At 45.3% G+C, this 24,141-nt stretch overlaps 1 protein-coding gene across 2 annotated transcripts in view; it reads left to right on the forward strand.

Moving 5' to 3' along the window:
* The first annotated feature begins 363 nt into the window (after positions 1-363).
* The window catches only part of LOC123504579 (tip elongation aberrant protein 1-like), a 136,569-nt gene continuing 112,791 nt past the window's right edge, over positions 364-24,141 (forward strand). The window contains exon 1 of one of the 2 annotated variants that reach the window (XM_045255202.1): positions 364-1,361. Coding sequence is in view for 1 of the 2 variants with exons in the window: in XM_045255200.1 (XP_045111135.1) it covers positions 8,538-8,665 (128 nt within the window). In the remaining variant the exon portion in view is untranslated. Of the gene's footprint in view, positions 1,362-8,045; positions 8,666-24,141 lie in introns of those variants that run through there. The other variant, XM_045255200.1, reaches the window with a different exon arrangement.

Here is a 24,141-nt window from a genome sequence, read left to right on the forward strand (position 1 = left end):
GTTTATTAGAGTGAAAAAAAAAAAAACTTTCATTTGATAATCTTTAAAATTTAGATTTCTCATTTACTCATAAGCCACTGCATCAGTCTGCATGTGGTGGTGATTCAATCATTGCTTGCTTCTTCAGTGTGTGCACCAAGGCCAGCGCACGGCAAAAAGTGAGCCCGACGAGCCCCGGCAGTACTTATGTAGACAGACGGGGCGATCGGCGTGGTGGTTAGGCGTAGAGTCAGCCAACCCGAAGTCGGCGACCCCAGCATCACTCGCGCTCAGCACGTTGCCACTGCTCGCCTTCCGCGACGATCCCAGTCAACCCTGAACTGAGGCTACTGAGCCAGCCCGTCAGTGTCGGCCTCGACTCTGTGCTGTGTGGGGTGGTGTTACAGGCGGTCCTTTCGTTCTTTATTTCTTTAGTGCTCTATGAAAATAGCTCATCAATCTACACAATGCAGCTAAACCCTGTATACTTAATGGAATAATAATTTGATCTCGACAAGATGAAGTCAAATAAAGGTATTTGAGGTGTTACTGTTATGTGCTCTTGGTAATGTTTTATGACAGCAACACTCAGACTGAAAACAGAACCGTAATATACGAAGGAAAACAGACCGACCGTGTCATGAATCAATGTGACGTGCGTGACGGGGCATGCAGGATCGAGGCATCTGAGGAGGGCGGTGGCAAGTGACATGGACGGAAGGAACCGCTGCCCCACACCCATCACTCGCACAGCTCGCCATGCACGTGGGCTGCCTGTGTTAAGTGTTCCCTCAGGATTCGCATTCTTTGACACAACATCTTCATATTCGTAAATAGAACTATTCCAGTTCCACTCAGGCAGGTACGTAAGCTGCAAACGTTATTTTCCTCGGCACGGACGAGGACGTGCCCTCGATGCGGCATGACCAGGGCCGCGAGGACAGGCTAAAGAGGTACTACTAGTACGGCCTGGCAACTCGAGCGCAGGAAGCGCCCACATATGAGATCACTTAGTACAGTACTGTGAAAACGGTAAAAATGCAAAGTGGTGTTATGTTTGGAACTGAGTGACTTACAGTGAGACAACCTTAAAGTGAGCAGTGAAGTGGTTACATAAATTGCGTTGAACCTGCCGTGATTCGTAACTTGATTAGAACAATATCATAAATATTTGGTGAATTTGAACACATACAGTGACAACACACGCAGCGTTCACATCGATCATGGCATTAATGTAAAGACTAACAACAGTTGTGATCACGGCTTTCTGCACAACGGTTCAGCGAAAGCTTCCAGCCTTCCACCAAGTGGCGTGTGAATACCGTGACGTCACATCCCACATGTGTCGACCAAAACGTCAGGATCCCATGAGGGTGAAGCAGGTGAGGACTTAATGGTGACAGTGTAATTACTTTCCAACACATGTGTAACGACAGTCTTGTCCTTGAAACGTGTCAGGGACACCTGCTTAGGGATTCATATTAGATTCGATTTTGTGACACTCTCTCTCTCTCTCTCTCTCTCTCTCTCTCTCTCTCTCTCTCTCTCTCTCTCTCTCTCTCTCTCTCTCTCGAATTAATGTGTTTGGGTGTCAATAGTCTGTGGTTGGTGCCACACATTGCTGCATTACTGGACTTCACCACAACGTCAGCATTTGTAGAGAAGCAGTCTGTTCAGCTTCTCTGTAACACACAGGGTGGCTTGGATTACTGCTGACAACATCACGCTTGCCATGAGACTGGTTGTTGGCATTGCACTTCCTGACGTCCCTCTTGTCTGCCTCTACCGCTTCACGCGTCAGCAACTCGTGAAGCTGAACCTATATCAGAAAAGAGATCCTCATTTCGGACTAGAGTCTCGGGAGTCTTATTTCTCTGAGAAAATTATGCGAGACAGGAACACTGTTGGTGGTGATTTGTTTCCTCTTGTACTTGTTCTGCTTGACGCCTGGTTGTTGTATGAACATACACATGTGCCGTCTTGTGTGCCCTCGCTGATCGTAAAGCACCAGGTTGTTACACTTTTTTCTCCCTATTTTTTTTTTTTTTTTATTATGTCGGGCAAAGCTTTCACTGTCATCTCTCTGTTAAGATTGAATTTTCGGAAACCAATTATACGGATGTATACAGTAAATGTGTGTGTGTGTGTGTGTGTGTGTGTGTGTGTGTGTGTGTCATATATATATATATATATATATATATATATATATATATATATATATATATATATATATATATATATATATATATATATATATATATATATATATATATATATATATATATATATATATATATATATATATATATATATCTACAGGTTACGTAGAAAAACCAACGAAACATTTTTTCTCTTTGCCACTCAGCGAGCATGACAGGTGGAAACAACAGGCGCGCGTGTTTTCCATGTCTATAAAGTTTTACCTGAGGCACAGTCTGAGTTATTCGTGAAAAAGCATCGCGGCAATAACACAGGTGACCCAGATTAGGCTCTGATGGTGGTGGTGATGGTGGTGGTGATGGTACTGGACGGGATGATGACGATCGGAATTTGTGGAAGGCATATATACCTCTCATACATACCCATGTACAGAGGCTGTGGTAGTGTTGAGGTATATTAAGGATCAGAGAAGGCGGGGGAATGCCACACTTGGACATTGAAGAGTCAGCCGCGTCGAGACTCCTCCATCATGTCCCCTACGTGGACACGAAGAATATTCGAGGGTGTAGTAAAGGTGTGTTCATTACCTACAACACAGCCATTGTAAGTAGCGAGACCAGCAGACGAATCCACGAATACTACCAGGAATGTTAGCAATGGAAATCTTGAGCATCGATGACAATAAGACCTAAGCACCAATCGGTACCTACCTCCTGTTCATACTACATTACTTCACACACACTGACTCACAACAGATCGAGGCACTATTGATTCGTGAGTCCAGGGTGACTTCCCGGGACTTGCTTTCCTCCTACGTCGCCTCTCGCTGTTATGTCACCTCAGTCCCACGCAGTGAGGCTCTGTGATATGCTGCATGTGGCCACTGAGCGATGACTCCAAAGCAACACATTTTCACCTGGTTATGTGCATACGTGTAGAGGTGAATGTAGGATTGCAGATGTGTATGTTTGTACGTGTGGGTGATAGATGAAATAGATCTTGTCACATAACCTAAGAGTAAACGAACAATTTCACATTCCAGACATTCTTATTGTAAAGACACACACACACACACACACACACACACACACACACACACACACACACACACACACACACACACACACAATCAGTCAGATAAGATTCATTACGTATTCATGTTGCAAGTGTACGTATGCATGTATTTATACGTATGAATCATCGTTAAGGAGCACAGACATTGCTTCATTCACATGCCAACTAATTTGAGGCAAAACATTTATCAATCTTGTGCCGACCTGAATCTTGTGGTCCCAGTGTCACCTTTCAATCAGAATAGTTTTACAGACTGAAATACATATGGTGAACTTGCCGTACGATCGTAAAAAGACCCTGGTTTGTAATTGTAGTCTTTGCAGGTAATAGGACGTGACTCAGAGAACGGTGGCGGATCGAAGAGATGTTATGCTAACTATTAATTACGTTTGATTTTACCAAAGTATTTTTCCACGAAGGCACGAGCTCGTTCCTTGAGGCAGTCCTTGCATTGCAGCCATAATACAGGGCTGCACGCGTAACGTAAAGGTCAAAATCTTTATTATTCTGCACTAATATCGATATTGCCACCTCCTCGTGTTGAGTTAGTGCACCACACCTCCACACCGGCGGTTTATCGGAGGGTTTGGTTATGAGGTTCAGTGCAGCTGCCAGTGTACCAGTGGTTTGGTCACCGCCTGAGCAGAGCGGTGACTCAAACCCTCGGTATTATCACATATTTAAGTCATCCATCCACGTGTTGAAATAATGAAGCAATGACACACCCGTGGTCTATTTATGAACCAGTTTATTGAGCGTCAGATATACACATTCTAAACACAATTTTTATTATGCAGTAAGTATTTCATGATAGACTATTCAAAGTACAAGCAAGAAGACGGTTGTAAAATTGTTGGTAAATCTTCCAACTTTCAGAGATTAAAGAATTGTCAATCTATAGAACAGGCATCCTCAAGACGTGATAGACTCAATACTACAGGGAATTCTAATTGATAAATACTTTGCTTAAATCCGCCGTAAACAGCATTTGCTTGTCAGACATTAAAACTCTTCGTCTCCAGGAAAAAGAGACTCATCTGATCATATATTTTCATTCTTTCCTACAAAAATTTTCTTTGTATTCCTTTTGTTATTTTTCTAATCCAGTAAGTTATTTATATCCAACCTGTTCCCTGTGCGCCTCTGCCTGAGGGAGTGGAGGGTGGGGAGAGAGTCTTCTGCTTTACTGTCTGTTTTCCTCCACCTCGACCTTGGTACTCTTAGGTCAATCTTCTCGTGAGGACACCAAGGTCTGTTATAGTCTCTGTAAACTTTCTCTCTTCCTGGCTCTTGTTCATCCATTTTTTTTTAGTTCCTTTCATTTAAGTGCACCTCCTCACTATATTTTTCTATTCTTTTTTGTCTGCCTCGACTGACATGTTACCCTCCACTTTCCACTCTCTCTCTCTCTCTCTCTCTCTCTCTCTCTCTCTCTCTCTCTCTCTCTCTCTCTCTCTCTCATTTTATCTGATTTTTCTTTCTCTCCCCTCCCATTCTTTACTCTTTATTTTTCATCTTTTTTTGTTTCTCTTATTCCTTCGTTCCCTCCACAAGCTCACAGTCTCCAGGTTCAGACAATGTAGATTCTCAGAGTGCATATTCACCTCCGGCGGGTCTTGGGGGCGGTGGCCGGCGTCGTGGGGTAGGTGGCTTAGTTCCCCGCGTCTGAGATTGTTGGAACACAAGCAGAGTGAGATCAGCCCCGGATCAGTGCATGGTTTGTCACTGTTTGCATTTCATAACAGACTACACGGTGTTAATTTACCAAGGGTTCAGATGAGCGGCTACTGTACAGATAAACTAAAAGAAAACGAAGAGATGAGGGAAAAATAATGATATCACAACTCTCTCTAATATGTTTTGCTCAAAATATGAGATACAGATCAGAATTCCACGAATATTCTGCAATTTAGCGCTCAATTGGCTGTGGGTTTCCTGCGATAGCTCGTTTGATGCGCGAGGTTGACGAAAAAGGGAGTATGATAGAATAAAAAAGTACGAGAGACGGATGAGAGTTCAAGCGGCTGGCTGGTGGGGTGATAGGTTGCCAGATAGTTTGACCAGCAGTGGTGTCTGGCTGGGAATATGCTATTGATTATTCCCTCTTAACCTGCTGTGGACTCAGTGTGAAGAGGTGCACCACTTAGTCTATGGGCAGCTCAGCGTGGCCCTCAGCGTGCACCGTCAGGAGAGGAAGAGAAAAAGGGAAGTTGTGAGGCCAGAACAACAAAGCAGGATGCGAGTTTCAGGTTACCTTGACTGAACTGAATACTAACTGGCTGCCACAAATTTGCAAGGAAAAACTTGATGGAAAAAAAATAGATGCTGGTGGCCATCCCTTGTTGTGAATAGTGAGGCACACCATGATTCTGCGAGGAGGTTTGAGCGGTGCAGGGAATACGATTTTCCTGTGTTGAAGGCAATGCATTTCTGTTCATCGTAGAAAATAATGAATGTATGTAAAAAGTGGTTAGTTGTCATGAGAGTACAAAAACTTGCAATATTAGTATGAATCCCAAAACGTAAAATTTTTATCCCAGACTTGGCTAGTTCTATTTCATCTTTAAGGGAACTGGCATTCAAATGGACCTTCTTTTTTTTTTTTTATCTTTTGTTGCCCTTGGCGGACTTCCTCTCTTGCATTAAAAAATAAAATAATATTCCATCATTTTACTTGCATCTCCATCTCATCTCACTCTAATTTCTCTTATACCCAAGACACTTCTGCAAATTAGCTTTCGAATTATGCAAAGGAGTCTCTGGGAATAACGCCCCACTACCAAATAGACGTAGAGAATCGTGCCCAGCGCTGCATGGAAGAGATTGTGTGTCTGGGTCTCGAGGTTTTATGTTTCTCATCAGGCAGTCGCGTGTCATTATCGCCGCCAAGGGTGAAGAGCGACTCCCAGCTGGTGCATGCGAGCCTTACCGTGTGTGTGTGTGTGTGTGTGTGTGTGTGTGTGTGTGTGTGTGTGTGCTCCCCAGTCAACAATGAGGAAAGCTGAGAAATATCCGGCTCAACAAACAAACATTACCACACACTCGTAAATCACAACAAGGGAAACATTGATATGGGACTCCAATCAACAGTATGTAACCTTTTGTTTGCTCAACCTTGTGGCTGATCAAAGTACGTAGATGTCGCCTCTCCTCACCAGGGTTGCTGCCACAAGCCTCGCGGTGTGACGACGGAAGGATGAACGAGCTATTCCATCAGCCTAATTAACTACGTGTTGCATCTCAAGGTCAGGATTTTGCGTTAACACAGACGAGGCACGCGAGCATCGGGTGAGGTGGGTCTCTCTCTCTCTCTCTCTCTCTCTCTCTCTGCTCGTATTCTCAAACGCTTCTGCTCTTCACCTCAACTATTCCAAAAGGCTTTACCTAAGTTTACACGAATTTTTAAAGTGCTTTTTTTGTTATATAGGTAGATTATCAAGATTTCTATATTATTAAGTGGAGAAACACTATTGAAAACCCTTCTAATCGTCTTTGTGGCCTTTAAAATAGTCGTGGAGAGAGCAGAGCGTTTTTGAATACAGTCTCTCTCTCTTTCTTTCTTTCTCTCTCTCTCTCTCTCTCTCTCTCTCTCTCTCTCTCTCTCTCTCTCTCTCTCTCTCTCTCTCTCTCTTTCTAACTTATTTTTCATTTCTGGTGTTCTCAAATAGCGTGCAGTGTAGTTGTGTAAGTGTTTTTATGTGGCGGAGCGCGGGTGGCAGCCGTTGTGATGGTGATGACGTCTTTGTTGGTGTTGCTGTTGTTATTGGTGGTGGTGTGAACGGCGCGTGGTGTGAGGTGTGGGCTTCATTATTTTGAGTGTTTGTGTCTATGAAAAGTTTGATAATGTTATTCAGTCACCTTGTTGCTTCTCCGGAATTATTGCTGAAGAAAATTCCAAAAGTCTGCACAGTAAAATGTTCAGGCGACTTGGTATCTTGCGCCTGAAAATAACTCAATCTTGAAGAGGAAAATAGGCGACAGTCTCCTGCAGAGTTTACAAGGGTAATGGATGATGGCTGTTACTCCTCGCTTTGAGAAAATGGGGAGAGTAAGCGAGAGAATGTGCTCGGAGGTGCGGGAAGGGAAGGGAGACACCGGTGGATAGGCAGCTCGTACAGGAGATCCTCAGTAGCGGCGGTGCAGCTCCGAGCAGAGCCTGGGGTTGGGCAGAAGGATGACCAGATGAACGGCCTTCCGCTCTGCACTATATACATTTCTGTATTTTTAAAGTCTCCCCTTACAAAAGAGTGTTTTAGGGATGCGCTGAGCATGCCCTTTATTCTTTCAACGTTTCGAAACACTTCAAACAGTTTATACTCGGAACAACCCCTAGAGCTGTATGAATTCTCCCTCCCCCTGTGCTTTACTTTACGCTGTAAGCTGATTTTTCTTTTTTAAAGCTTGGAGGAGCAAGCGCATGCTGGGCGTATTCCTTGTATGAGAGAACGAGGTTGATACGGAAGGGGAGGCCTGGCAGGGACGGGTCAGCTGTTTGCAAGTTGAGGAGGTTAAAGGATTCCTTGCGGAAGAATCTGTGTAGTCTTCAAATGTTGCCACACTCATGCTGACAAGATTCTCCGAGTAAGATAAACAAATCCTCAATTTCGGTTTGTTTGCTTAGTCTGCTCCGTAAGAAACTCATCCAGCGTATTCATATCCGAGCGGCTGGTGCAACTGTTCATTGTTTTCCTTAAACAACTCGGTTCGCATGACGCCGTTCGTGGTTAGGAAGGGAATTGTGGTGCGTCAGTCTCGGTGAGTCACTCGTAGTGTGAAGGGTTGGTAATTCACAGTGTGCGCACAGTAACATTAAAATGCCGCGAGTGTACGGATTAATACTGCGGGATGTGATTTGAAAGTGACTGGTTTTAGTCAGTATAATGCCTTTGCTGCAACAAACGTAACGGCAACCGGAACAAGCTCGCCACAACAAATATGGGGTTAATTTTTTTACTAACAGTCAACCCAAGAGTAAAGGAAGTTCAGTTGTCAGTCCCCCAAGGACACCTGACGGCAGAGTTTAGATATATTAGTTAGGTTTGCTTGTCATTCTTTTGTATTTTTTGGATCTTTTGTTTCATATTGAATGCTGGACGAGCGAGAAAACACCTTCGATTGCAGTCAGGTCAGTTTTTTGTGAGCGAGTCTGAATTACTGCACAGTTACCTGCAAGCGTGGACGCAGCGGCCGAACGTTAGTGAAAACAAAATTTACCTATATAGTCTGGAATTCCCCTTGGTCTCATTGCCTTCGTATCATGATAAACACACACACACACACACACACACACACACACAAACCAGTCAGTCGTCTCACAGCATACAATGGGTGAAGTAGGCAAGATGTCAGCTCTGAGTTACCATGGACGCCGGTGGACAAGTCAGCGCAGGAAATACAAGAGGTTCGACACATTAACAGGGAGAGACGACACAGCTGACGAGCCGGATCACAGGTTAGCGAAGTGGTGGAGGGACGCGGGACTATAGGCATTCATCGCTACTTGACCCTTGATTCCCATGTTAACCCTTCCTTGTTTGTTTACTAATGCGATTATTCTTTTTCATATAGAATAACTGTAAACTCTCACCATTTATGATTGGTAAGGCTAAGATGTGGTAATGAGCACTGAAATACCGATATAAGACTAAAATCACATCATATCTCCATGAACCGAGTAGAAAAGTAACTTATCTTTATCGTATAGAATAACTATAAACTCCCAACATTTATATGATTGGTAAGCCTATACGTAAGGCTAAGATGTGGTAATGAACACTGAAATACCGATATAAGACTAAAATCACATCATATCTCCGTGATCGAGTAGAAAAGTGACTTATCAGATGGCGATAGTTAAGTGGTACAGAGACTTGTGGTATGTGGCAACTCGACCCAAGTAACAGCGATGCGTTAATCACCAAAGAGAGATTAGAGAAAGACGAATAAAGCTATGAATCTTAAAGTAACAGAACACAAACAACGACAGTCCGTGGGAGGTGCCATCTACATGTGTGACGGCGTTACGAGATGACTCAGGGAGGGAAGAAATATTGCCGAACAAGGAAACATGTGCTGGGAGGGAGGGAGACAGGAGGAGAAAAATGAAATGAATGGAAGAACATAGTAAAGAAACGCAGGAAGAGAGAGGGAGAGAGGGGGGAGGAAGGAAGGAAAGGACAGACGCTGCTGGAGAAACACTGAGACGGAGGGAGAGGGACGAGGGAGTGTGATAGAGAAGCAGGGATGTGAGACAGGAGGGAGGGGGTGGAGGGGAGATAAGGATTAGGCTTTAGAGAGAGAGAGAGAGAGAGAGAGAGAGAGAGAGAGAGAGAGAGAGAGAGAGAGAGAGAGAGAGAGAAAATCAATTTAAAGAAAAAAAAATCGCCATTCGTGATAAGAACATCTAAGGTTTAATTGAGCATAGTTAAGCCCCACCTCAAGTTATAAGTCACCTCCACCACCATCACCACCACTGTCATCACCATTATATCAAACCTAAGCAGTCATTACATCATTCCTCACCACCACTTCAACCTGCCTTACATCTACACCACCACTTTCACCACCACCACGACTATCATCACCACTACCATCACCACCACCACCACCACCACCAAAACACCAATAACAGCAACAGTAACAGCAGGAGTCGGGAGTGTACAGAATAGTGGCTCACAGCAGCACAGGCCCAGTGTGGAAATACCCACAGAATGTACAAATTGTATATATAGTAAAAGGGGTAACAATAATAAACCGAGCTTGTATCGGTTACCTGTTCGAATCACAGGCTTCGAAACAATATGATACTGAATAGAACACTTAAACCTGCTCGAATCACAGGGTTCGAGACACAATAGGAGAACACTTCGCCTCTCCAAAATTATACGGAAGGCAGTTACTCCTCAGTCACCGACGGACCAACACTTCTTCAACAATAAATGCGAGTGACTGGAAATACTGATACCAACGAGGCTCGTAGGAGTACACGTTCGCTCCCTAAGCTAAGTAACCATTACCATTGGGCAGCAGGTAGCAAAGTTACGTAGTTAGGGAGGCAGAACAGGGCGGGGCTTCCCAAAACAAAAGGTGAGCTCCCTGGGATTTAAGTTATCATACTTCGGTTATTTTACAGTAAAATTTTACACCGAGAGCTCCACGCTGCTAATGTGACTATGACCCGATGTTTTTTTTTTATTAAATGGGGATACTACCTCGAGAAGGGCGACAAGGGTCAAGTCGTGAGGTAGTTCCCACATCCAGCGTTACTGCGTTACACACACATTTCTTCCCGTTCTCCCCCTTCCCCTCTTTCCTTTCCTCCTCCCTCCTCCCCAAAGAAACCCAACTTTATCTCACCATAAAATATCAAAAGTTTGCTTCCATCTCTCCTCATTTCAGCGCCACATCAAGTGAATTGCATTTTAGGAGGAGAACTATTTACCTCCTCTCTCCTCCACTTTCCCCCTTCTCTTTCCCCGTTCCCCCTCACGCTCTTCCTCCCTTCTCTTTCACCGTTCATCTTCACGCTCTTCCTCCCACTCTTTCTTCCCCTTTCCTGCCCCCTCACCTCCCCGTTACCCTCGTCTACTCTGCCCGCTCCCCGCCTCATCCTCTGTTGCACATTTTTAGTGTTATTAATAATTGATCAGGCAGCAATAATTAAACAACTAATTTAGGAGGAAAGGTTGCGAAAGTTGATTTTTATGTATATATTTTTATTTTGTCTGCAGGAAAAGTATCATGGTTATTCATTTTTATGAATGATAATTGGTAGGAAAAGAGAAGTGTGTTATTATATATACTACGTACGTCCATCTTAATATTTCGCAGCAGAAGAGCGTGGCCGTGGGGCGGAGTGGTCTGTGTGTGTGTGTCCTGGCCTCGCGGCGATATTGAGTTGCTTGGGTAGCGCCTCACTGATCCCTTTCCTCCCTAACGAATAGAATCCCTTATAGAGCATTTCTCCCTGAGCCGAGGCTGGAGTCTATCATAACGTTTGGAGGTAAAGCGAGTCACGTTCACCAAGCAGCCAAGAATCCACTGTCTCCGGCGCGACGGCTCCTTTTTTTTTTTTTTTGAGGAATGTGTCCCGCATTTCCAAGACGCCCCAAGAATGTTCCCCACTTTGGATGATTTGCATAAGTGCTTCACTTTATTAACGTTGTCAGTAACTTTTGCCATGTCATCTTTTTTACTCTTCTGTTGCAAGGCGAATAGTATTTCCATAATAAGAGGATTCGCCAGACAGTGTTTTCCTCTTCTGAACTATCCCATTCAAAAAATGTCGCGATTTCAGTTCCCGGTAATTCATGCATTCACATCTCCAAGGACGCTCTTCTCTTCCTCCCTCCCTCACCCACTCCTCCCTACCTCACCCCGCAACACGCATCCGTAACACCTACATCATAAAAACCGTTGCAGCACAAGTGTCTCCCCACGAGCAGCTTGCGTGAACCCGTCCTTCACGTGCACGGTGCCTGGTGTCTGCGTGGTGCGTGTGTCTTGGTAGTGGGGCGGAGGACAGACTCGGCTGTTACCACACTAGAAAGTTGCGCCCCGTCAACTGACCAGACACAAATTCCTTTAAATTCAATACAGGTTCTGGGACCAACACGTGACCTTGAACGGCTACGGGGAAGTGGCTGTGATGATTAATGGCATCTGGTGCGCACGTTAAGATATACAGCGAGGCAATTCATCATGCCACGCCCTCGCCTGCCACTCACAGAACTCTTTTTGTTCAAGACTGTCAGAGAATCCACAAGAAAATTCCCATTAAATAAGTTGCTTTCACACACACCAAAAAAAAAAAGAAAAAAAAGAACTAATGGATGTGCGAACGAGTATGTGGAGACGTGGAGGCAGTTAAGGATGATGTACTACAGGTAATTATGTAAATCTGAGTATGTGGTGTTTTCGAAGACGTGCGAGTTTTGTATTTTACTGATTAGTTGCCCGACACTTTATCTTTTAGAGGGAAAAATCACAATATCGAGGAAATGTATCGATTTGTTGCTGAGGTTTGGTAATTCACCCCTTCAGTACAATGACGCGTTTCCATGTTCCTTCTGGTTACTATCTGGTGCTTTTATACAGCTTCAGAAACTTAAGTGGGGGTTAAAATAGTGAAGACTGTGGCTATTAATCTTCTGACCTTCATGCATCCTTCCTAATGTCAATAAGATGGTCTAATCGTACATAAGATCCCATGATAAAAATGTATTCCAGGGTTAAATGTGTAAAACCTATCACATACCTCAAGAACACATTATGTACGAGTGTGTTCTGTCTAATTCCATCCACAAAACAAACCTTACTAACGAGAAGATTCCACTCTTACTATTTAAGACAGGGTAGAATCAAATGCTTTTCGTCTTACCAATTCTCCTCTGACTGGCTTTCTTCAGTCTTTCTTATCGCTGCATTGTTGCATCTCTTGCCATCTTCTACCGCTACTTTCATGCCAACTGCTCTTCTGATATTGCTAACTGCTTGCCTCCCCTCTCCCACGTGGCCTCGCTGCATGAGACTTCTTTCTCTCGTCTCTATTCTGTTCACCTCTCTAATATAAGAGTTTTTATTCTGTCATTCATTCTTTCTCTGGTAAACTCTGGAACTCCCTGCCTGCTTTTGTATTTCCTCCTTATAGCTTATCCCCTTGGTGAGTGGTCCTCCTACATAAAAAAATGAACTTATGAGTCAAGTAAAGACATCGCACAACCATCACTGACTGGGTGGTGTATTGATCATCACTCCAAACGTGCGAACCTGTCACGATGGTGCTAAGGTCTGAGAAAGAATATATTGATACATTTTTATCGGTGGCATCGCTTGATTTTGTCCTTGGCTATCGATTTTGGTGAAGACAGCCTAACAAATTGTTGAGGGTAGCGATACGTGATGGCTGAACTGTGAGTCTCGTCACATGTTTTCAAAGGAGGTAGACACGAACAAGCAGCGCATTTCTAGTGTCATAAATAAGGAAATATTGACAAGAGTACATAGATGACGCCACTAATGTACCCCCTTGGGACGAAAGTGGCTCAAGTGAGGAGACCTTGCTTCTGTAGTGTGTAGTAAAAACTGGACTGGATCTAGAATAGGACACACACACACACACACACACACACACACACACACACACACACACACACACACACACACACACACACACGAAGCATCGAGCAGCCATCCGCATAATGAAGGGCACACAGAACAGGACAGAGATTAGAGAGAAGGGAGTAGATGGATGGACTGACGGGAGAGGCTCAGGAAGGAAGTACATTTACCCTGTGGGGTACTGCGAAGCCTCGCACTCAGTTGGTGTTGATTATATAGCTATCGGTGTGTGTGTGGGGGGGTGTGTGGTGTGGGTGTGTGTGGTGTGTGTGTGTGTGTGTGTGTGTGTGTGTGTATACGATCCTTATCTTCTTTTCTCGTATTCCCTTTCTCTTTGTCTATGTATATTGTCTGTCTCTCTGTATCTGTTTGCATCTGCCTGCGTGTGTGCCTGTATGCCTGTCTCTCTCTCTCTCTCTCTCTCTCTCTGGCAAATCATCATCGTGAATAAAACATCAACAAAAAAGAGACAACCAGACGGGATTAGTGGAGCGGCTTTGGCTGTCCTCTTTGATACCTGTACCTTGCGGCGCCCAATTACCTAAATACAATTAGGCAAATACTCTGCAGTGCCCCGATGGACGCCGCTGAAGGGGAGGAGGGAGGAGGGGAGAGAGTGGAGGGATGGGTGTGGCTTGGTTACGTGATGGTGTTGTGTATATGTGACGAGGCGAGGTGAGTGGAGTAAGGTTGATGAAGATGAGGGTTGGGTTGCTAGTCTGTCTACTCAAATTGGCTTCTGGGTCTCGGTCTGAATGGTGTCCCAGGGAAGGCGTGGTTGTCAGAGCTTGAGGAAAACCGTGAGCTGTCCTTGTAATAAGTGCGTTGATCAACAGAAAAGTAAAGTGCGTTGAAAATAAGTACTGTTCACATCAAATCAATCACGTTATCAATGAGCTACAATATGTTTGAAATCCAGAGGTCATTTTAGAGTAGACAGACTATAGTGGTGGTGGTGGTGGTGGTGGTGGTGGGGGGTGGTGGTCCTGGTGGTGGTGGTGGTGGTCCTGGTGGGTTTTGGTGGTGATTGTGAAAGAATTAACTAAACCCGTTGTATTTTTGACATCAAAGTCTGCTTGTTGTCATCACTATCATCATCATCATTATCGTCGTCATTATCATCAGTACCGTGTTATTTCACCAACGTCCACCTCATTATTACAGGCACAACATTTATTATTTTTGTTGTATTAGTGTATGTCGTTGTTGTTGTGTGTTGTGTGCGAGTAATCTTTTCCTTTTTTTATCTCGGTTATCGTCTTCGACCTCCTCCTCCTCCTCCTCTTCCTTCTCCTCCTCCTCCTCCTCCTTTCCTCTTCCCTTTTCTATCCCCCTGCTCTTCCTCCTCCTCTTCCTCCTCCTCCTCCCCTTTTTCCTCCTTTTCTATCCCCCCTGCTCTTCCTCCTCCTCTTCCTCCTCCTCCTCCTTTCCCTCTTCTTTTTCCTCCTTTTCTATCCCCCCTGCTCTTCCTCCTCCTCTTCCTCCTCCTCCTCCTCCTCCTCCTCCTTTTCCCCCCTCTCTCCTCCTCCTTCCTCCTCCTCCTTCTTCTTTTTCCTCCTTTTCTATCCCCCTCCTCTTCCTCCTCCTCCTTTCCCTCTTCTCTTTTTCCTCCTTTTCTAACCAACCTCCTCTTCCTACTCCTCCTCGTCATACACATCTCAGACTAAACTATCTTCCGCCTGACTAGTTACGGATCGCTTCAGTAAACATTGGAAACAAAGAGATGTGAGACTGCCGGGTCAAGAGCTGCTTCCTCCCTCCCCTCCCCGGACACCATGCCGCTACCTGCTCTCGGCCTGCTTTGATCTGGAAAATTTACCTTGATGATTTTAGCTTAAGATCTTACTGTGATATTTTACCCTATTGCTACGTGAGACTATTCCTCTGTCTCGTTGTCCTGTCCTTTATATCAAGCTGGAATTTATTTGGGTTCTCAAGTATCAGTATGATTTTAACTCCTTCAGTACCAGGACACGTTTTCATATTCATTTTGCTTACTAATTGGTGGTTTTATACAGTTTATACAGATTCAGAAACTTATGTGGGGGATTAAAATAGTGAAGACTGTGGCCATTAATCTTCCGATCTCCATAGACCGTTCCTAATGTCAATAAAACCGTCTAATCACACCCAAAACTTAAGATAGAAATGCGTCCTAGTACTGAAGAGAAATGCGTCCTAGTACTGAAGGGTTAACTAAGATTCTGCACCACCAGTATTGTAAACACAGCTACCAAAACTAAACTAATCATCTCTGCGACCTTTAACCCCATCAGGACTGGGACACTTTTATATTGAGATTTATGTAACGACTATACCATTTTATTGACATTAGGAAGGGTCTATGGAGGTTAGAAGATGAATGGCCACGGTCCTCACTATTTTGATCCCCACATAAGCTTCTAAAGGTGTACAAAATCATTAAATAGTAAGCCGAATGAATATGAAAACGCATCATGGAACTGAAGAGGTTAAAGAAATGAAGAGTTTAGTAATACGAGAGTTACTCATACGTATATGGCAGAGATAACCACCTTTTTGTCTCTGTGGCCTTGCCTTTCTACGCTCCTTGCTTAAGAGAACTGTTTTTCTCCTGTTTCTTTCCCCTGCCGGAAGTGTGTGCAGGAATGAAGTGTGTGCCTCGAGCGGGAGGTGAAGAACCCTCTCACACTTCCTCCCTACACGTAACGTAACACTGTCCTGTAGAGTAACGGAGAGTAATGGAGAATAGTAACGTGGATGATGTGGTCGTAAATTATAAGTCCTTCCGTTACCAGAGTCTCCTTTGTGTCTGATATTCAACTTTCTCTTCCTCCTCCTCCATTACGACCATCGCCACCACCGCTACTGCCACCACCACAACCACCTCCATCATCACCATCATCGCTACTTGATCTATAACCTGCTTCCAACGCCATCACCATCTTTTTCTCCTCCTCTTGCTGTATAAGGCTTTTCACCTTCATTTCCTTCTCACTTTTCTTCTCTCCTCATGCTGTTAAGTCATCGTTGTTGTGATCTGCTGCTGCTGCTATTACTACTACTACTACTACTACTGTTACGACTGTCACCACCACCACGCCCCGCCAGACATCAGAGTATGGGAGATCGGCAATATGAACCATGAAGCAGAAAGTAATGGATTTGGCGTCCCGTTAGAAAGAGTGAGAGTGAGAGTGAGAGTGAGAGTCTGATGAATCAAATGAGTCAAGCTGATTAATGGCGTACCGGGAAAGAATAGCGGGCAGGCATCGATATTTCATTAATTAAACTGCAAACTATTATTATTATTATTATTATTACTACTACTAGGGACGGGTTTATTATCGGTGATTGATGGAGAAAGTGAGAAACCTGCAACACACGTTAAGTTTCCTTGATATATTCCTGACTAGGGCTTCGGAAGGGGGAGTGTGTGTGTGTGTGTGTGTGTGTGTGTGTGGTGTCCCAAGGAAGCCGTAAGGTGAAACTCCTGTCGGAAAATAAAGTCGTAAAAGTCCTGCTCAGATTTCCCTTTCCTATTATTATTATTATTATTATTATTATTATTATTATTATTATTTTTGCTGTTGCCGTTGCTGTTGTTGTTGCTGTCAGCTGGCACGAGTCTCATGATATTGGTGTAGATATTAATTACAGCTTAGAGCAGGGCGTGTAATAATCCACGTGTTATTACTATGGCCCGCTTGCTCCATAACCTATTTTATACCATCCTCTTGCCCCACCACCACCACCACCACCACCACCACCACCAGCCCTTCCCATGCAGCCTTTCATCAGTGCTCGCTGCGCTACACGTTAACGAGAAAGCGAGTGTTCGGTGTTTATATATGCTAAAAGGAATGCTTGCTTTAATATTCACTCATCATTGATTCTTTTTTTTTTTATCGTGCATCAAAAATTACTATAACGTTGCATGTATTCCCGAGCAGTTGTGAGTCAGCGTAACTTGACCTAACGTGACACAACCTAATGTAAATAGATATGCCATACATGTGTAGGGTTACAGTCTATAGTTTTTCCATTTCTTATCGTGCCATACATGTATAGGATTACATTCTCTAGGCCCTTGCTCCCTATGTATCCCCAGTCTGCGTATCCACTCCCATACCTAACCTACTGACCTAACATCACATAACCTAACCTAACCTAACCTACTAACCTGACGCCACATACACCGAACTCTATCAATCTAACATCCTGCAAACGTTATGCATATGCAGTAATATATTTTCAGGCTCTATTTATCTTTCTGTTTCCCTGTTTACCTGCCAGAGGGCTCGCGTAACGATGGGTCGGTGCCTAAGTTAATATTTGGAAGTGGGTAGTGTGACGGCCGCCTTCCAATAACAGGGCGAGGCAGCGAGACATTAGTGAGGGTTGAGTGCAGGTTTCCGTGACGACACACAGGCACGCCGGCCGCCACAAGGCTTCCGATCGGTTATTACTTGTTGATGTAGTGGTTATCGTGAGGAGTTCCTTTAATATCTGCTTGTGCCTCACTGATTAGTTTATCGACTTTGTGTGTGTGTGTGTGTGTGTGTGTGTGTGTGTGTGTGTGTGTGTGTGTGTGTGTGTGTGTCCCCTCCGGTAATGACCCAGCAACAGGGGGAATTGATCGGCTCGCTCATTAAGGACACTGGTGAGTTAACACACTCGGGTGCCACTTCCCCTCCCTCTGGCAACGTGTGTGTGTGTGTGTGTGTGTGTGTGTGTGTGTGTCGCCTCACATATACTTGCTCGTGGCCCTGTTGTGTGCACCGCTGAGTTGTATGCATATTTTTTCCTTCTCTTTTTCGTCATTTAGTGAACAGCGTTGCGCAAGGATCACCGCTGCGTCACGTGCGCTGCGGGGAGGAGGTGAGTGGAGGGAGGGAGGGGGAGGAGGAGGAGGAGGAGGGTGGCAGTCCTGCGTTGCTTCACCTAATGAGCGTAATCATTAGATCTTGTCCAGGGGCGCATCGGTTTGGTCACAGTAACTAGCATTGGCCAGCGGGTGTTGGAGTATCGGGTGAAGCGAGGTGCCGAGGGTGAGGTGAGGGTGCACTACCTCTATCAACGGAGCAGAAAGTTTTAACCTCCGACTGGAACATCGGGAAGGATGGGCGGGGACACGTGGGGATGTGAAGCATTGCGTGACGATAATAAGGACGATGCGAGAATACTGTCGAGGAAGCCAGCAGACACCACTATAGCCTTGTGCATCACCAGCTAGACAAAGGTTATACTGCCTCTTATAAGGAAAAGATTCACCAGTTGAGCATTCCCGCATATTTATTCCTTGTATGGAGGCGTTGCTTGCCGTGGGTGAAGACCGTGAAATAAGGTTGGCTCTCCTTTGTGAGGCGGTGAATCCCTCTGCGGTGTGAACGGTGGTGAGGTGACGTGTGCCGCATCGAGGCTTGGAGTCAGCTGTATCCTCTGGGAAATGCAAATACTTCACAGCTGGTGTAGGTATAGCACGTTACCTGGAAACCTGCCAGACGTAACCTAATCAATGGAAATATGACATAAGTTGGCAGGGCGCGACCGTAAGCCGTGTGTGTGTGTGTGTGTGTGTGTGTGTGTGTCGTGAGTCTGGTGTACACGCGCGCACCGACATCCCTGGGATAGGTCATCATTGCGGAAACACCGGCGAGGCATTCTTTACGAGGCAGCGGGAAGGTCGTGCGTGGCGCCACTACTTACACAGGGAGGACGATGCAGGGATTGTGGAAGGGAGCGAAATATGGGGTGGGGGATGGAAGAGAGGGAGGGTAGGAGCAGGGGAAGGGACTATGTGGGTGGAGCTTGTTACTACGTCACAGATAGTACTATGTCACCATTTCTCACCACTTGTCCGTTTCTTCGTGAGGGATAAGTGACTTTCTCCTGTTTTTGTAGGGAGAAGTGCCATTATTATATACTGTTGACGATTCTTGACACATTGGGATATTCGGGGAGGATGTAAAGTACACTGTGGGAAAATTTCAGAATGATATGCATGTTCGTTACAAAGTTATTCTAGAAAAACGTGCCCTCAAACACACTGAAACGCTTAGATGACACTTGCATGGGGTGTATTTTGCTTGTTAGCGGTGGTGGCGGCGACTTTACCGGAAGCGTCCATGGTCTTTGTGGAAATGTCGGCGTGGTGGTGAGTGGATGAGTATACAGCGGTACTGTTTTGGTGGTGGTGCCATTACAACACACCGCTCTATTCACTCAGACATTTGATATTTAAGCTTATCGGCTCGTACTCCCTCACTCTTCCTGTCTCATTGGTGCGTGGCGTCATGAGGATCGCGTCGTGTTGCATGGACTAGCTGGCGCAAAGGTTTAGTGTGGTGTGAAGATCCCCACGCGGGAATATAAAGGCCACACCTGACGCCCCGATATTGGGTTCCCAGCAAACTGTGGTATGTGCGAGCCCAAGTAAGCAAATCCTGTCAGACTAGTTAGTGTGTTGGTGCGGTGCCACTAACGGCTGGACGGGGAGAAGCGGTGGTGGTGGGTGGTGATGGTGAAGCCATGGTGGTGTTGGTCTCCTGGCGACAGGGCTCTGATCCCCTGGGTAATTAATGGTTGGTCAGACGCACCTGTTAACCAGCGCCTGGGGATGCTGTGGCCAGGCAGTCACGGAGCACCAAGAGACAGTAATGTCAGTCAGGCTGGGACCCCGCGCTGGTGGTGGCGGTGGTGGTGGAGAATTAGTGAGGTAATAATGGTGACGGTGATTAAGATGGGGCAGATCCTTAATGATGCCAGTGGATAATGAACGGCTAGGATAATGATGACTGGAAGGTGAGGCGGAGAGTGGCTGGTCGGGGGGGAGGGGAGAGGTGGGCAGGAGTTTTCATATTGGTGATCTTTGTGGTGGTGGTGGTGGTGGTAGTGCGGCAGGATGGAGGCTGTGGCGGGGAGGGAAGGGAAGGAAGGTGCGGGCGGCAGCATCGTGGAGGTGAAGGAAGAGGTGGGAGGAGGAAGGAAGAGGGATGCGTTATGGTAGTACCGGCGGCGGCAGGTCGGGTGCCATCAAGACGCCACTTGCTTGTGTAATCCTATTAGCTCCCTCCTTCCTTCATCTTTCTTTCTCCCTCCTTCGTTCTCTCCCTCCTACCCTCCCTTCTCTCTTCTTCATCTCTCCCCCTCGCCTCCCCTTTTCTCCGTCACTTGGCGCATTCCCCTCACAGCCGCGTTCCTCCCTTCAGCAATAATCCCTCATCATCCTCCAGCACCCTCTTCCCTCCCTACGTCTCCCTCCCTTCCTTTTCATCTTGTGCCCTCTTTCCCCCCTCGGGCTTGTTCGTAGCTCGCTAATTTATTTAAAAGAAAAAAGCTTCTTTCCTCTCCTCCTCCATAGAATTGTACACATACCACTCCAGCCCCTCCCCGACTCGGCCCCTTCCTCTAGCAGGTCTCCAGTGTCCCTAGCGTGGCCCTCCCCTCGCGGCGTCCATCTCTCTCTCTCTCTCTCTCTCCGCCGCTACTTCTCTTCGTCTCCCCTCCAAACACTTCGTCTTAGCATCTCCCTCCTTATCGATCACTCACATACCCCCTGTCACCTCCTCCTCGCCTCAGTGGTTGGCTTTCCGCTCCGCGACGCACGCCAATCGTTCATTTATCCGTTGGTTTAATTGTTTGTCGTCTAATCGTCTTTTTTATACGGTCTGGCAATTGGCGTGTGTTTGCTGGAGTTGTTTGTTTTAATGTTGGAACTTTTCTTCTGTGTTCATTGGTAGTGTTGTTGGTGATAGTGGTGGTGGTGATGATGGTGGTGAAGACACTGTGACCTGTTAACATGTGGTGTGGCGTGTATAGTGGGTCTCTTAGCACCTGTGGTTGAATGAGTCTTGTTCATTAGTTGAGCGCAGTCATTGGTCACCAATACACCACCACCACCACCACCACCACCACCACCACTACCACTTCCACCACCATTGGCACTACTTCAGACGCCCTCCTCCCCTGCTCGCCATAACTGCCACTTCTCTCCCTTCCTCGCCTCCATTATGCTGGCTTCCCTCGCTTTTAATTCGCCACATTTTGCATTTTGTTCGGTTTTTACTCTCGCGTCCTAATCGTCTCTTTGTCAGCGGTGCATCCCCCTCCTGGCGTGCACTGTGATCGCCGCAACACTCCGTCCACGTGCACGCAGTAATCCAGCGACAAAAGTACCCCTCTGTGTATTTCCCTTCACGTTTTCCCTTCTGCTTTCAATGCCGTATAATTTCCCTAGTGTACGTGCATCGCTACTCTTCCCATACACTCGTAGGTATTAGTGATGGTATAGTGTGTGTGTGTGTGTATGAAGGGGAGAAAGTTACAAGTGTGTCTTCGTGTGTTAGTGTGTTGCTTGGTTTTGTAGTGCAGCTTTACACGTGACTCTTGGTAAAAATTCACTTTCAAGCTCCCTTTTTCTCTCTTGCTTCTCTTGCCGTCAGTGAGTTTTCCGTGTAGTGTTATGCTCTGAAATTCCAGTGTATGTATTTATTTTTTGTATTTATTTGTGTATTTCTCTCTCGGCACATGTGAAATTTTTCCTTTTTTTTCCAGCTTCTATTTTTCATTTTGTCGTGTTTCCTTTGTTCAGGTGATTCTCAATTTTGTTCGTGAATATTTTGGGTGAAGCTGCTTGTTATGCGTGGAATGTGTGTGTGTGTGTGTGTGTGTGTGTTTACGTATACACATGTTATGCCAGTTATTACCATCCCCTTAGTTCTCTTCCGTTTCATATTCCAATAACTGCCACACATTTCACCTTTTCATTTATTTACGTCTATATTCACTCATCGCTCGCCTCGCCTTACCCTCCCTCAATATCTCCTCGCACACGCTTCGTTCCAATGGCTGTACTGTGCTCGCTCCCTAAGCCTGCCCTATTCAGAGAGAGAGAGAGGAAAAAGTGGAAAAGGAAAGGGAAACTATCTCGTACATTCCACATTCCATAATTGTTACATTGATCCCTCCAAAAAGTTTTCTTCTTTCATTAATATTCATTTGCTTTTCTTTTCTCTATTTCTTTCTCACTAAACGCCAAAAGGTGAAAGAAGGAAAGGGAAACGATCTCTTACATTCCACATTCCATAATTGTTGCATTGATCTCCCCAAAAGTTCTGTTCTTTTCCCTGTATTTCTGTTCCTCACTAAATGCCACAGAGCGAATTGTATAACCTCCCCATCGCCCTAAACTCTCAACATTCTGGCCGCAACATTTATCGCTAAACACGCCTTGCCTTTCTCGCTAATGTTTCTCTCTACCGCTCTCTCGCTTCTTCACTTTCGGCTGAAGGTAATTTTCGGCTCTTTTTATCGAGACGATTACCATCTGTGTTTTCTTGCCGCTATGAGCTCGATATACATAATACATATTACTTAGTATCTCTCGTTCATTCGCGGCTCCTCCTCCTGCTCCTCTCTTTCTCTCTCTCGCGCTCTCGCTCACGCACCAACGCAGCTCTCTCGTTTGCCGTCTATATGAAGTTATCCCATTTTGCTCACGGTGCTTCCTTCCTCCCGCCGCTTTCCGCCCTACACAACACCGCCGCTTGTTCCACCAGTTCCGTATATAATTTTTCTACTCTTTTTTTTCTTCTAACCCCTTTTTTCTTCTTTTTTGTACCATCTTCCTCCATTTTTTCCATTTAGCTATTCCTCCTCCTCCTCCATCTCCCTTTCAATAGAGCTTAATTATCTTGACTCTTTTTCCCCTTTCGTTCCTATTTTTCCTGCCTCTTCTCCTCCTTTGCGACCTCTCCAGAACTTTCGTTCTTCCTCTTTCGCTTTATGTTTCCTTCCTCATTTCCTCACTTAACCTCACTTGCCTTTTTATTCTCCCTCCTCCTTGTTTCCTCTCCTCCTCCTCCTCCTCCTCCTCCTCTTCAACACGCTATTACCCCTACAAAGGATTTAATATAAATAAATGTTTACCGAGGAGTGTGTGTGTGTGTGTGTGTGTGTGTGTGTGTGTGTGTGTGTGTGTGTAACGATCAATATTACTCTCGCATCATTCTTAGAGGAGTGGAAGAAGAGGTTTTGAAGGATTCATTTAGTTTCTTTATACCTTTTTCAATGTGAGCGTGTTTGTGTGGTAAAGGAATTATTATTATTATTATTATTATTATTTTTATTATTACGTTGTTGTACCTTTTTCATTTTTTGTTTATTTAAGAGAAACCATTTTTTTGTCAGAAAAAATCGTGTGAGTGTGTGTGTGTGTGTGTGTGTCGATGTACATTTTGAAATACCATAAACGCTAACAATACACTTCACTGCATTTATATTTGTCTCTGTATTTTACTTTCACTTCCATTTTTTCTATTTTCCACTGGTCCACAACTGAGGTATCGTGTGCACATGAAGCGAGAGTGGCAAAGGTTTACTGCTGACGAGTATACGTGTCAGCATGAATGTGTGGTCTTTGTGGAGGCCTTACTGTGTCAAAGGAGGAGGGAGGTGTGAAGTCATTGCACGCTTTACTGAATGGAACAATGTAGCAATATTGAGCTATCGACCAGAATACCTGCCGTGTGTGTGTGTGTGTGTGTGTGTGTGTGTGTGTGTGTGTGTGTGTGTGTGTATGTCACGCGTGAAGCACCGTCATTACCGTCAACAAACAGAAAGGAGGCGTGTGGCGCACAAAAGACATAACTGCCGTAATGGGAGTTTTACCGAACATTTCCACTCCTGGGTGCAAAAGAGCCGAGCCTGTTAACACCGCGCGTTATTCATATCTTATGGGGAAAGAAATGACATAAAAAACACTCGCACACATGTGGCATTTCACTCCCTCCCTTCCCCAACGCAGACAAAAAGGATGAGACAGAAAGA

This window comes from Portunus trituberculatus, chromosome 16, assembly GCF_017591435.1.
Source record: "Portunus trituberculatus isolate SZX2019 chromosome 16, ASM1759143v1, whole genome shotgun sequence".
Classification (NCBI taxonomy): Eukaryota; Metazoa; Arthropoda; class Malacostraca; order Decapoda; family Portunidae; genus Portunus; species Portunus trituberculatus.